The sequence below is a fragment of the Rhinoderma darwinii genome, chromosome 7 (assembly GCF_050947455.1).
Source record: "Rhinoderma darwinii isolate aRhiDar2 chromosome 7, aRhiDar2.hap1, whole genome shotgun sequence".
In the NCBI taxonomy this organism is placed as follows: Eukaryota; Metazoa; Chordata; class Amphibia; order Anura; family Rhinodermatidae; genus Rhinoderma; species Rhinoderma darwinii.
The window spans coordinates 103,587,338-103,602,684 of record NC_134693.1 but is presented as its reverse complement, the minus strand read 5'-3'; the positions used below and the strand labels follow the sequence as shown (position 1 = coordinate 103,602,684).

Below are 15,347 nucleotides of genomic sequence, written 5' to 3'. Positions count from 1 at the left end.
CTATCGTGGGCGGAAGTTTATGCTCAACAGCTGTGCATATAAAAAGGGACCCTCAACATTATAGCAGACAGGCTGAGCCGCGACCTTCTGCTACCAGGAGAATGGTTTCTAAACCAACAAGTCTACAATCAGATAGTGGAATTCTGGGGTCAGCCGCAAGTGGACCTGATGATGGCTACATGAGAGAACACAAAGGTGGACCTATTTTGCTCCCTGTTCAGGGCAGACAAGCCGTGGCTCATAGACGCTCTATCCATACCATAGAAGTTCCACCTGGCGTACATATTCCCGCCCATCCCGATGATCCCAAAGGTCTCACAGAAGATCAAACGAGAACAAGTCTCAACAATTGCCATCTGCCCTTTCTGGCCAAAAAGAGCGTGGTTCTCCCTACTCATGTCAATGAGCAAGGGAGTCTTCAGGGTCCTGCCTCAGATTCCATCCCTTGTGACACAAGGCAATCGCTATTGTCCCCACCTAAACCGTCTCCAGTTGACAGCATGGAGGTTGATCGCTCCCTTTTGGCCAACTCAGGACTGTCAGAGAGAGTCATCAACACCCTCTTACAATCTAGAGGGGTTGCGACCAACAAGACCTATGGCAGGATTAGGTTGGCATTTCTTAAATGGTGCAAGGACCACCAACTTTCCTCCTCCTCCTCATCCATCCAGAACATATTAGATTTCCTACAGGAGGATTTTGAAAAAGGGCTCAAGCCAGGCACAATTAAAGTAAAAATATCTGCCCTATTAGGCAAGAAACTATCTGAACTTCTCATTCAGAGATTCGTTAAAGCAGTCCAACAGTATCAGATCAGACCAACAGTAACTGATCCAATCCATAAGTGGGATTTATGTGTGGTGCTCAATCACCTCTCTGAACCCTCGTTTGAGCCCTTACAGTCGGTGACATTGAAATATCTATCGCTAAAAGTCTGTTTTCTAGTAGCTATAACAACAGCCAAGAGGGTCAGTGACATACAGGCTCTTGGATCGGCTGAGCCTTATCTACTTTTTCTTCAGGACCGTGTCCTGATGAGGACATTACCTTATTTCACCCCAAAACATTAATCAACAGATTGAGTTACCTGTGTTCTGTCCAGAGCCATCATCAGGATAAGAATGGAAACTGCACTCATTAGATGCCGGTAGAGCCTTAAAAACATATATTCATCGAACAAAAGAGTTTAGAAAATCTGACAATCTTTTGCTATAATTTCAGGGCCAGAATAAGGCCAAAAATCATCAAGTCATCCCTGTCCATATGGATAAGGGAGGTGATTACTATCTGCTACACGCAGGCTGGTTTACAGACTCCACAGAGCCTCAGAGCTCACTCAACTAGAGCCATATCCACGTCATGGGCAGAGAAAAATTGCATTCCAATCGATCAGATTTGCAGAACAGCCTCGTGGACCTCTCCACATACGTTTGTAAAACATTATAAGCTAGACATCAGAAGAGATGGAGAAACGGCTTTTGGTGAAGCGGTCATTTTATCCGCAATTAAAGAGGACCCACCCTAAAATGGTTTTGTGCTACATCCCCATGGGTGCTGCTGCTGAGGACGTCAAGGAAACTGTAATTTCTACTTACCATAAATTCTCTTTCCTTTAGTGCTAGCGTTTTTTTTTTCTTTTACTGTTATAAATACACGATGTGACCAGCTGTGAGGCTAGCTCTTATAGGGTAGCCAATTAATTCAAATAAATTGATACCACCTGTCCTATATTCTAGGAGGATAGAATATCCCCATGGATGCTGCTGCTAGGACTAAAGGAAGGAGAATTTACGGTGAGTAGAAATTACTTTCTATCACATAAAGGAAAGATTGATGTTTGAGGCGAGAAAGATGGGTACGATACCTAACCCTTACACCTCCATTTCTTTATTTCCGGATCTTTCGGCTGCCACTCTTCAGGCGCGCAGGGACTTTATTCCAGTTACGAAGCACAGTATAAAATACAAGTGGGGATTCCCTACAAAATTGTTAATATCGTATAACGGTGTTCCAACTGCTGTTGCTTTGGTGGAAGAAGGTTTGTCACTGTTACGCAAGTGGAACATCCGTATCCCTGACCTGTCCCCTAGACCAGGAGATCCTCGGGCACCCTCTTCGCTGGTTCCGGAATGGCACACCACAGGCTTCCATAAACATACTACTTTACCAAGTATATTATGTGGAACTTCCAGATTGAATTCCCTGAGATCTAGTACCCTTTATCCGGTTAGCTTTAATGCTAAATTACACACTTTCCAAATGTGCTTGTTTTCCTCCCCCCGGATAAATCAGTGCGTGTATCGCACTATGAATGTTCTTAGCTTGCCCAATTATGGTTTGTTTTATTCTAATACTTTATGTACTATGTACTATTGATTCTGTTATACGGCTGATAAGAATCTATTTTTGCAGAAACTGTTACCTACTACTGTATTTTCCAGGCTATTGCGTCCAGCAATTGTATGGGAATTATTTTACTGGTATCTCCACACGTCTGTTGGCATTCCTTGATGCTTCATTAGGGTGATACGCTTTTCCTGAATTAATGTAAGGGGGCTAAAAAGTCCCTTCAAACTAAGTTTTGTGGCGTGAGGCCAAGAATTTAAAATGTGATATCTTATTGGTACAAGAAAAGCACTTTCATATAGATAAATCCCCTACATTTTCTAACAAATTATTTCCGCATATTTTTACCTCCTCCTGCTCAGCTAAGCGTAAAGGGATTATGATAGCTGTCAAGAATACGGTAGCCTTTACCTTTAAATCGCTTATTCAAGACCCACAGGGGCGGTTTTTTGGATTGGTGTGTGAAATTAATAATATTTTGTACACTATATTTAATGTGTATTTTCCCAACAAACGTCAACACCATTATTTGAACTCCTTACTGCCGAAAATTAAGACAGCAACGCAAGGTCTGTTGGTTATTGGTGGGGATTTTAATATGACCATTGATCCGTCCATAGACTCCACTGCTAGATGTAGACACCCTTCCCCCTTTGCTGCGACTCTTCTGGAGGAGGGCCTATATGACGTGTGGAGGTGCCAGCATTGGGGAGATAAGGACTATACCTTCTTCTCTTCCCCAAATGTCAAATATTCTAGAATGGATTTATTTTTAGTAAATAATAGGAGACTCCTGCAATCTCAGTCCACTGATACTGGACAGATCACCTGGTCAGACCATGCCCTGATTTCCCTTTCTTTAGCCGAAAATTTTTCCTCACGGCCCCTCCCACTGGCGTTTAAACGATTATATCCTCCACCACTCTGATCATAAAAATAAATTGACAGAAGAATTGACGCAGTATTTTTCCACTAATGAGGGCACAGTTTCTTGTCCACATGTATTGTGAAACGCCCATAAGGCTTATATGAGAGGTATGCTGATAAAAGCTTGCTCACAGGCTAAACGGAAAAGGGAAAAGGAGATATTCGAACTAACGAAGAAAATCTTGAGTTTGGACTTGAAAAACAAAGCAGCCCCCTCAGTAGTATATGCGACTGAATTGCGGTCCTTACGCTTAAATTTACAATCTCTACTTGCTTCCCAGCATGATTTATATCTCAAACGCATGCAAATGCATACTTACATGCATAATAACAAGGCTGGAGCATTCTTGGCTAAGAAACTAAAACAAATAGCGCCACACTCTCTCATTGCCTATCTTATAGACGAAAAGGGGCATAAAATCCTGGATCCTAGACTGATTGCTGAGCAATTTCAAGCTTATTATAGTGCCTTATATAATTTACAAGAAGATAGCAACACATATCAACCTACGGGTTCTGATATCACAGAATTTCTTAAAACTGTTCCACTGCCACAAGTTTCACAATCCCGTTACAGGATCTTTCGGCCCAAATAAGAGCCTGAGATACTTAAAGCCATAGCTTCCCTTAAGTTATTTAAGGCTCCTGGCCCTGATGGGTTTATGAACAATTATTACAAACTATATGCCAAAACTTTAGCCCCTCATCTCCTGCAAGTCTTCAATAAGGCTGCATCAGAAGGTACTTTCCCCAGAGGAAATTATATCTGCCACTATAGTTACTCTCCCAAGGCCTGGGAAAGATCCTATATCTCCAGCTAATTTCTGCCCGATCTCCCTTTTGAATTTGGATATTAAAATATATGCAAAAATTCTCACAAATAGACTTTTCCGAATTGTCCCCGAGTTAGTTAAATCAGATCAAGTAGGGTTTGTGGCGGGACGACAGGCCCGAGATGGAACTCGTAGGTTTATGGATCTGGTGCAGTGTGCGGAGGCCTCTCGAAGGCCTTCTCTGCTCTTAGCGTTAGACACGGAGAAGCCGTTTGATCGAGTGCATTAGGATTATTTGTCTCACCTTTTGGAGCACTTTGGTATCAGAGGCTTCATAAAATCCTCTACCCTTGCATTATACTTGTTTCCGTCAGCTAGAGTTCTTTCATCAGGTTTTTTGTCCGACCCCTTTAGGATAAAGAATGGCACGCGTCAAGGCTGTCCATTATCCCCTATTATATTTGCCTTAGTTATGGAACCATTGGCAGAGTTGATACGCAGTGATCCAAATATTCGGGGTATTGCAGTCGGTTCCAGGGTCCACAAAATTGGTCTTTATGTTGATGATGTTCTCTTAGCAATTACGGATCCTCTCCAATCCTTAACCTCTGTTCAGGATGCTATTTCAGTGTTCAGCTAAGTCCCAAATATTGAATATAGGAATGGATTCAACCACTAAAACTGCTGTGAGTGCCTAATTTCCCTATGAGTGAAAGGAGGATCAGATTACATATTTAGGAGTATCCATTACCAGCCCTAGTTCAGCCCTCTTCACAAAGAATTATATCCCACTGCTTTCTAAAGTCTCCAAATTATTTCAAAACCTATGATCTCCTGGGCTGGTAAGATAGTAAAAATGATGATATTGCCGGTAATATTATATATGTTTCGTACGGTAATTATTTCGGTTTCCAATGCTTATCTCTTCAAACTACAAAAACGACTTACGGATTTCATATGGACTGGAAGGAAACCAAGGATACGGTTTTCCACGATGGCTAGACCTTGGTCCTCTGGGAGGATGGGAGTCCCAGACGTTAAAAAAATGCTTTCACTCTACTGTTCTTACCCATGTGTACCACTGGTGGCATAATACAGATCTCAGATGGGCAGAGATTGAGAGGATCACGGTTGGGTTCGCCCTCGTCTCCCTTCTGTTACTTGACGGCCCTAAGCGCCCTTCATTGTGTAAAAATTAGCTTTCTATTGTTGCTTCTGTAGCCTCCTGGAAATATCTTATTTCAGCTGCGCCAGTGTCGGAGTGTGTATCCTTGAGGCTACTGCCTCTCTGCTACCTCTCTTCATTTTTGCCAGACTTCACCTTAAATACTTTGGAATTGGCTGGGATACGTGACATCGGCTCTCTTTATGATGGTGATTCACTAATACCGTTTCACAGTTTGGTACAGACATACAATCTTCCCAAGCATGATCTGTTCAAATACTTTCAAATTCGCCATATCTTACAGCCTAGAACCCTGGACACACCGGTATTCCCTATTAGTGCATATACAATACTTACCCCAGCATCACCCAAACCTAAAGGGATCTCTTTGTTTTATTCTGGGGTCTCCCGATCTCAGTCTTTAATCAAACGAGGGTATTTGCTACATTCGGAATCAGATCTAAATTTCGGCATTTCATTAACCAAGTGGTATTCTGCAATACATTGGGTCTCCAGAATTTCAAAAGGTGCTAGCCATAGAGAAAAAGCGCAAAAAATACGGCTCAGGTGGTATAGAACCCCTTCGGAAATTGCCAAATTTAATGCTACTTACTCTCCATCTTGTTGGAGGGGTTGCAGTATGTTAGGTAGCTATATGCATGAGTGGTGGACTTGCCCTCTGGTACTCAATTTTTGGAAAGCAACATTCACATTTAATCTCTTCTATTGTACAGTTCACTGTTTCCCCATCCCCTGCACTATGCTTTATTGGCCTGGCTGACATCCCTACAGATCTCCGGTGTATTGCTGACCATGTCAACTTGGCTGCTAGACTATTGATAGCTAGATCCTGGAAATCCCCAGATCCGCTTACAATAGCGGAATTAATTAATTTAGTGCAATTTGATTATGTTATGGAGAAGATGGTAGCTGTACGCCTGAATACATATAACAGATTGAGTGCATTGGGCTCTATGGTCTGAATATAGATCGTCCGGAACTTCTTCCCCCCACCCCGTAACATAAGTCCTGGCATCTTCAGGTGGTCATATTGAGGTCATGTGTTCATCCTTCATCCTCTAATTAGAATTTTTGCATATTTTGACAGTCCCGTATAATTTTTTACTGGAGTCTTGGTATAACGTTCGTTGTAGGACGTTGTTGTAGCCTCTGCATGGGTGGGCATACTCCCTGGTACAGGATTTATATGTCTTTAAAAAGGTAACAATTTGATTTTCTCTAGACTTGTTCTATTACAGCCGAAAAATTTGGTTGTTATGTCTCTGTTTGATATTTCTGTTGTAATTGTAACATAATCCATCCTGTTTGTACATTAACTTGCTGCCGATGACTGGAAATGTTGTTCTTGGAATGGATTTATGTAGCGTAAATGTTTTTTTTTAAAAAAAAAAAAAAGTACATGTAATTTTCTATACATATCAAACATTGACATTTTATCGAAACAGACACAATTTGTGACAAGTGGAATTTGAACAGTTCAATACACATGCACTGAAATGCAATGTCTTTCGTGCAAAAAAAACCTATCTATTCCAAAGCTCTAATGTCAGGTTCACTTCCCCAGTATGGAAGGTACCATCAGTGCATATGAAGTCCATCATCTTCCAATCCAGTCCGTTTTCTTTAAAGAATTATAAAAATTAGTAGACATCCACTGTTATCTTACAGAGTTACCAGAATAAAACTTCCTCAAGATTTAGCTTTTAAGAAAATTAAAATTTCAACTTGGGCAAAGTGCTGAATCACTAGAGACCAGATTTAATCTCCGTCAGTGGAATGTCTTGAACATGTTGTAGTTTTACTGAAATTCTCTTGGTCGGCTCTTAAGGTGACCATACACATTAGACTTATATCGACCTGAACCTGCCGATTTAGACGGCAACTGCCGACCATCTAATGTGTATTAGATGTTAGGTCGACATATGTTTTGCAGACGTCTAGAAAAATAGGATTGAATTTTAACATGCCCAATCCCAATACTTTATTCTCAAGGAAGATAAGCCAATGCCAGAGGTCTGGCAGCAGCTTCTTTCCCTATCTCCATTGAGAATATATACACACTTGGCCGAACCGAGCATGCGTGTGGAGGTCAGGAGAAATAGCTGATGGACAAACGAGCGTTCGGCCAACAGCTTTTGAAGGTGTATGGCCACCTATACGGTTATACAGTATATAAAACAGAATTCTGAAATTATTAATACTTGTACCCTTGACTTTCTCTTAGATACCTAAGAAGAATCTCCTTTTTAAAAAGAGTGGGACATTGCAGAGGTGTGTCGGCTGTGCGGCTTGGTGGTCCGTACACTTGTGATCATAGTTGTCTGTAATGACAGATTTAGACCATCTGGTGCAAGTTGTCTGCTTTTCATCACACAAACGTTTGAGCAGATGCCAACTAATGCAAGTGCTTGTCAAAAACTTGATCTGACACGACTGTAGTAGTTAATCTGCCATAATGAACGACAAATAGCAAACAATATGCATGCGACATTATTGTCCTCCCTGCATCAAAGTTAACTTGTTCTGTCTATTCATAGACCTATGCAGAGATCTATTTGCAATTTGTCACTGTAATGAATGGCATTGTCATCCATTAAAACAATTAACCAGATCAACTACAAACGGCTAATTGTTCATAAGTCCGCCATCTAAAATCACTAACATATGGTTACATTTAGGCCTTGTTCACATCTGCATTGGGGTCCCGCTCTGACGTTCCGTCGGAGCTTCCCGTCAGAACGGGACCCTGAATATACACAAACGGAAACCAGAGGTTTCCGTTTCCATCATCGTTTATTTCAATGGTGACGGATCCGGTGCCCCTGGTTTCCGTTTGTCTCTATTGTGCACCAGACCCGTCGTTTTGCTGGAAGCAATAGAGTAGTCGACTACGCTATTGCTTCCGGCAAAATGACGGGTCTGGTGCACAACAGAGACAAACGGAAACCAGGGGCACCGGATCCGTCACCATTAAAATCAAACCTCTGGTTTCCGTTTGTGTCAGTTTGTGTCTGTTCAGGGTCCCGTTCTGACGGAAAGCTCAGACGGAACGTTAGAACGGGCCCCAACGCAGATGTGAACGAGGCCTTAGCTGTGTGACATAGTTTTCAATGTCTAATGATAGAATCTTGCCTTACACAAGGAGAACACCAGACAGTGCTCCGGCACCCACTAAACATCCCCATCCCCTTTCCAATATTTCAGAGGTGGTGTCTCTCGATGCTTCTTAGTGACACAGAGCTTGTGTCTGGTTTATAAAAGCCATTTTTTGCAATTATGACATTTTAATAAATAGTCACATTAGAGATGTTTCTCATGAGTCCCAGAACAATCTAATAAATATGTCTAATCATCCCTGAAATTAATGACGCCTGTGACGGGTTGAGAAATCTGTTAGGTAAGTGTTCTATCTTGATAATATTTTGGGGTAATAAACATGTTAAAAAAAGATTCAAGATAAAAACTGTAACCAAGAAATAAATGATGATGATATAAAGGTCTTCATATCAGTGATATTGTAAGGACTGGTGTCACACGCACTTTAGTATGTTGCTTTCTAAAAAGTATTTGCAGCCAGAACCTCCCTTCACTTTACCCAATGCGTTTATATAAAGTGAGTGACTGCAATATAAATATAGGGAGAGAAATCTGCATGTTGGATAACAGAAACCACTCACCCTTTACAAAGGCGTTATGGCATGCAACAGAAATTTCGATGGGGAGGGGAGGTCATAGATTTAACTCTCCAAAGCTGGCACGAAACTGCTCTGTAAACTGCCAGTGACTCATCTCTGAATAAAGATCCGGATATTTTGTTGTCACACTACTAAGAATTAAGAGTGGCACAGATGACAGCGAAATCTAATTTGGACACACAGTGAGGTCACCTTGAAAATGTCTATTCCACCAAGAGTCTAACTAAGGCAGTTCAATACAGTATATCTGCAACTTACAATAAAGTTCGAGAACAGACAGAAATTACTCTATAAAGTAGCTATGTTGGGTAGTTGATTGACGTTTTGTGGCCCATTAAGTTATAGCCCCCGGCAGTGCCTACTCCGCCTCCTATAAATTTGAGTTCAGTATATGAATCTTTGGAGTGGGCCATCTATGGACTGTAAATATTTTTGTACCTAAAGATCCGTATCTTGAATATGTATTCCTAGGAGACTAGGAAGGATTTTACTACAGGATAAGGACCAGCAGGAGGAGAGACGATTACTGAAGAATGATCCACAAAATAATTAAGTTCTGTCAGTTCTTAAATATTGATGTAAATGGGAAGTGCACATTCAGGGCATGTTCATATGGCTTCTGTGCAAAGCAGAAAAATACAAGACTTTTTTTTATAGGAGAAGGCAGACTCTGAAAACCAGGCGTTAAGGCAGATTTGCGAAACGTTTTTTAAGTGTCTCTTCAAAGCGTTTTTAGTAGAGTCCATAGGAAATGGTCAAAGTCTGCCTTAAAAACGCCTCAAGAAGTGACATGTACTACCCAGCTTTTAACCATTTAAAACAATGGTAAGCGGTTTGCAGGCATTTTCAAGCGTATTTCTGAGTGTAATGCGACAGTTTTAACCCCAATATCCACCTCCTCTTATGACACGTAAATAGGGTTGCGCTATAAAGTGCTGTTTTGGTTGGATCCATTCATTGTAGAACTGTTTTTCTCTGTGCCAGGAATTTAAACCAGATTATAAATGCCCTATCTCCTAGATAATCGGATCGGCGCTGTAATGTAGATAACAACAGTGATTTTTATTTTGAAAAACAATCAATTTTGAGAAAGTTCTGCACAATTTTAGATTTATGCGAATTAGTTTCTTAATAGACAACTGGGCGTGTTTTTACATTTTCACCAACTGGGTGTTGTACAGAGAAGTGTATGACGCTGACCAATCAGCGTCATACACTTCTCTTCATTAATTTTTAGCAGTACTCGCAACACAGCGTGATCTTGCGAGATCACGCTGTGCAATCACATACTCCCATATTAACTTTACTGAAGTGTCTTGGGAGTGAATAGACATATAAGTAACAGAAATAATAATAATGGCAGGATTGTCATATTGGGTTAAAGGCTACGTAAACCTTTGAAAGGCAAAATTATAATTTTTTAAGAAAAAGGCGTATCAGTGTGTTTTGTGTAACTTTGTAAATACTTTTTATTAAAAATAGTTTCTACTTTTTTAGATACAGCTGCTCTGTATTCTCTATACCGAGCAGCTGTATCTAGTGCTATTCACTGAATCAATCAGTCCCGCGGCACTGACGGGTTCAGTGACCGCGAGTCTCTGACACACAGGATCCACCTGTAAACTATCACATCTAAGTCACGAACTTAGATGTGATCAGTAACAGATCGATCGTTCGTGTCAGAGACATTGAACCCGTCAAGTCCGTGGGACTGATGGATTCAATGAATAGCGAACAATACAGCTGCTCTGTATAGAGAATACAGAGCAGCTGTATCTAAAATAAAAGAAGTAATTTACAAAGTTACACAAAACAGAATGATACACCATTTTATATTAAAAAAAAGTGTTTTGCCTTTAAAAAGGTTTACATAGCCTTTAAGGGCAATGAAACCTAAAATATAAGATTTTGAGTGAAGTTTGATTTTAAATTTTCATTCACATCTGAAATAAAAAAATTCTCATGCAATGCATAGGTGTTCTCAGTACCAGTCTATAGTTTATACATCTAAATTCACCCACAAGAATGATATATGATGAAATATCTGCACCACTAGGAAAAGGAAGTTAAAGGGAGTAAGAGAGAAAAAGGGGAAAAAAAACAATCACCAGTCCACATTAATCCATAACTGTAGGAGTTTTAATACCATAAATAGTGAATAAATCAAGGACAAAAACAGTAAAATAATAAGTCTGCATGTACATCATATAGTATAATAGCAGTTGTTGGAAGAATGCAATAAAGAGGCTGTTAAAGATAGATAGATAGATAGATAGATAGATAGATAGATAGATGTGAGATAGATAGGATAGATAGATCTCTATTTCTGCCACTAGAGCACATCGATTCTAGATCTTCTGTTATTCTGCTTTTAACAGTTTTATGCAATACATACAACAAAATATTATAATAATGTAATATTACTCACCTGTGGTTGGGACATCTCTGCTCACAATCCGTTAAATAACACAGAAGGCACAATATCTGAGAAAGGGTTCTGCAGTCCACTGCTTGACAGCTGCATCTATATATGTAGGGAAGGGGGTGACGTGGGTAGTGGGTGTTTACGTGCAGAGCCTTATCCAGAGAAGCAAGACACTTATTCTGTAAGATGACTGCAGTGCAAAGAATCCAAGCAACTGTTGTTTCAAAGGGGGTACATGTTACAACAGCTGCCAAATTTATAAAACACATTACCGACTCCTATGTAACATGTAGTTACAAGGCACCAGATTCAGTAATATAGTGGGATTATTAAAGGGGTTGCACAGGATTAGAAAAGTAGGCTTTCTTCCAAAAACAGCACCTCACCTATCAATGGGTAGTGTCTGGTATTGCAGCTCAGCTCCATTAAAGGAAATGTGGGAGAGCAGCAATACCATTAACAACTTGTGGACTGTTGAGGTGCTGTTTTTTGAAGACAGCAGCCATGTTTTTCTAATCCCAGACAAACCCTTTAAAGTACCCTTTCTGGTCGCTATTTCTACAGATCGCAGTCTCAGGAGTTGCAAGTCTTCTCTTGTATAGAGCCATTCAATATTACCTGGTGCTGAGACCTTCCTGTCAAAAAGGGCTTCAGGCTAGAACATCAATCAGGACTTCTTTCTTCCGGTCTCCAACACCCTTAAAGAAAGAATGGATTTGCCTAGATGTGAAAAGGGTGGTCTTGATGTATCTGGAGCGAACACATTTCTTCCAAAATTTTTATTTTGTACAGTAAGATGGAACAAAGGTAGCCGAATATTAATTCAGCATCTGGCAAGGCTTTCCAACCCCAGTTCAAGTCAAGGCTCACTTGAGATCTACCTCAGTGTCCTGGGTAGAATTAGCAAAACTTTACCTTGATGAAATCTGCCAAGCAGCATCATGGTAGTCGGCCAACACCTTCGTGGGGAACTTTTCTTTGATACCTAGTTACGAACATGCTGCCAGAGGATAAGGAAGAAATAAATTTTACGCACCAACATTTTTTTCCTTGAGACCTAAGGCAGCACCATTTTTTCACCCATTAAACTTTTTGGCTAAGCAATACGTGTGTTGCGTGTGTTGTTATTGTTTCAGTGGGAGACTTTTCTATCATTTGTAGGGTAGAAAATCAATACCCAGCATGCTGCCTTCATACCCAAGGAAATAAAAATTTGTAGTCACATGAATTTGCACCGGCCAACCAAATATGGAAAGGACAATAAACATCCAACTATATATTCTCACAAGCATTGCTAAGTACATTGGAGATTGGGTGGCAAGGCAAAAAAAATTGTCGAAAAGAAAGCATTAATATATCCCAATACTTTAGGAGGTTTACTGCATTCAGTAGGACGGTTAAGAAAATGTTGTAAATCAATTATAAGAGACTCAGACAAGGAGAATTCTTAGGGTTAGGGTATGTTCACACGGCTTATTTTTGGCCGTAAACAGCCAAAAACCAGGCGAAAAATCTAAAGCAGAACGCCTCCAAACATCTGCCCATTGATTTCAATAGGAAAAATGGCGTTCTGTTCCGACGCGGCGGTTTTTTACGCAGCCGCTTTGAAAAACGGCCACGTAAAAAAAACGCCCGCGAAAAAGAAGTGCATGTCACTTCTTGAGCCGTTTTTCATTGACTCTATAGGAAAACAGCTCCAAAAGCGGCCGTAAAAACCACCACCAAAATCGCAAGTGACTTAAAAAACATCTGAAAATCAGGAGCTGTTTTCCCTTGAAAACAGCTCCATATTTTCAGACGTTTTTGAGTTTGTGTGTGCACATACCCTTAGATTTAATCTTCTCTCCCTAGTATCAACATTTTTAAAGACAGGAGAACATACTCCTGCTTAAAATAATACTGTAGGTCCGTAGTAGCCTGGAGCAGTTCAAAACGAAAGAGATAAAGGATATGGGAGATTGGATAGACAAAGAGACGGGATATTTTTCTCTCTTTTCAAGATTTGGAAACCAAGATATTTTTGGTAAAACAAAATGACACTTATTTTCAGGGATACAATGTAGGACGCAATTATTTTCTGGGATAACTAGTAACGATGGCACTATTACATATTTAAGGTGTGTGACGAAACATATGGGCAAAAACCCAAAATTGCCACGGCGTACAAAATTTTTCTAGAACACACACCCCTTTGCTAAAATCTATTCCTATATCCGCCCCTGGCTGCAAACTATGGAGAGAGGAAAAATTATTTCTGAGTGAGGACAGAGATGATACCTGGGAAGGAAGTCATACCTGGAAGAGTGGTAGAGGATACCTTGACACTTGCTGTCTGGAATTATATTTCTCTACTATATGAAGGCTGGCCGTGATTTTAGAATTATATTTGAGATTAAGGCCCTGTTCACACTGAGTTTTTTTCGATGAGGAAATCGCGCCATGAAACGTCCGAAAGCACCTCCCATTGATTGGAGGCGGTTTTTTTCCTGCGAGCGGAATAAAACACTCCCGAGAAAAAGAAGCCTCATGCCCTTTCTTCAGGTGTTTCCGTCTCTGACCTCCCACTGGGAGGCAGAGAAAGCGGTTTTCGCTGCGTTTTTTGCCCCCGACACTCAATGGCCGCAGCTGAAAAACACGGCAAACAGAATGCAGGCAGGTCAAAATCTGCCTCAAAATTCTGATTTTTCTGCCTGCAAAAACAGGCCCTAAGGCTGGATTCAAACATTCAGTTTTGACGCAGTTCAGAAGAGATGTGACGAGATGTATCAGTCTTTTTCTCTTTGCTTTTCCTTCCTCCATTCTTTGGCTCAAAAAACTTCATGTAGAAGTGCCACCTCATGTTCACATAGAACATCTACTTGGTTTAGAGGGTCTTATACAGCTGTGATCTAATGTTCCACTGGCAGATGCAAAATACAGTGGGATGATTAGGGGTACAGTAGACGTCTGGCGAAATCGCTTTCTAAAACACTCCTCACACAAAGATCCTTCTCCACTAAAGCCACTTCGTGTTCTCCCAGCTTTCATCAACTTGTTTCCTACCCAGATTTCCAATTTGGAAAGTTAACATTGACATACCTCCTCTGGCTCCGCTTCTATCGGCCCACGGGAAAGCCCCGCTGTCATGAAATAGCTTTCTCAACCGCATGCAGAGATTTTAATGCCAACTCACTCGAACCCATATGGGACATCAACTGGCTGAAAAATAATCTTCTATTCCCACAACTCCTTAGAGGCCTTCTCTCCAGAGCATATTGTGGCCTTTTACAGCTTGCTGCCCAGCCTAAACTTGCATTCTTAGTTTCTTGTCTGAAAGAGCTCAGCATCACATTAGCTTCCACAAACGTGTCACAAATCCTTTCTAGTTCACATGGTTTTTCCCACGGCGTTAAGATCCAGGAAAACTTGTACAAAACACTCACGAAATGGTATAAGACTTCTCAACTCTCTTAGATGAACATCACATCACTATGCTGGAGATGTCCATCTGAGGTAGGGACTATTTCGCACATATGGTTTCATTGATCCGGTATTAAAAATGTTTGGATCAGTGTGACAGGACACATCTAATCTGCAAAACCACTTTTCAAATTTCTCCTAAACTTTTGTTACTTTGGTTACTTAATCACTCTATCCGGCAATCTAAAAATTGATTTGATGACATCACTGCTGACAACAGCTAAGATGCTCATACCCCTCAAATGGATGTCAACTGAACCTCCCTCAATTACACGATGGCTGAAAAAAATTAGCCAAATTTAGAGAACGGAGGAACTAGCTAGTTGGGAAATGTGATCCCTTCTTAAATATCTGTGTGGCAACCCTGGTTAGATTTCCTTATATTTCACTGCAGCCCACGCCCAATGTGATTACTGCATCCAACCCTATCCTTTAACGTATGGGAAATATTTCTGGTAATTGTTGGATGCTAATGTGGGTTGAGTGCACATATCGGTCATGTGATCTTCTGACGTCAGACCGGAAGTTGTCAAACT

At 40.7% G+C, this 15,347-nt stretch overlaps 1 protein-coding gene across 4 annotated transcripts in view; it reads right to left on the bottom strand.

The window, feature by feature from the left end:
- Window positions 1-15,347, bottom strand: part of LOC142658059 (musculoskeletal embryonic nuclear protein 1-like) — a 92,888-nt gene that overhangs the window by 13,788 nt on the left and 63,753 nt on the right. Inside the window, exons 1-2 of one of the 4 annotated variants that reach the window (XM_075833752.1) lie at window positions 11,971-12,095; window positions 11,356-11,451 (exon numbers count right to left, since the gene is read on the bottom strand). The exons of 2 other annotated variants lie outside the window; for them this stretch is intronic. In XM_075833752.1, the coding sequence (XP_075689867.1) occupies window positions 11,356-11,370 (15 nt within the window). In that variant the 5' untranslated portion in view covers window positions 11,371-11,451; window positions 11,971-12,095. Of the gene's footprint in view, window positions 1-11,355; window positions 11,763-11,970; window positions 12,096-15,347 lie in introns of those variants that run through there. One more of the 4 variants, XM_075833751.1, reaches the window with a different exon arrangement.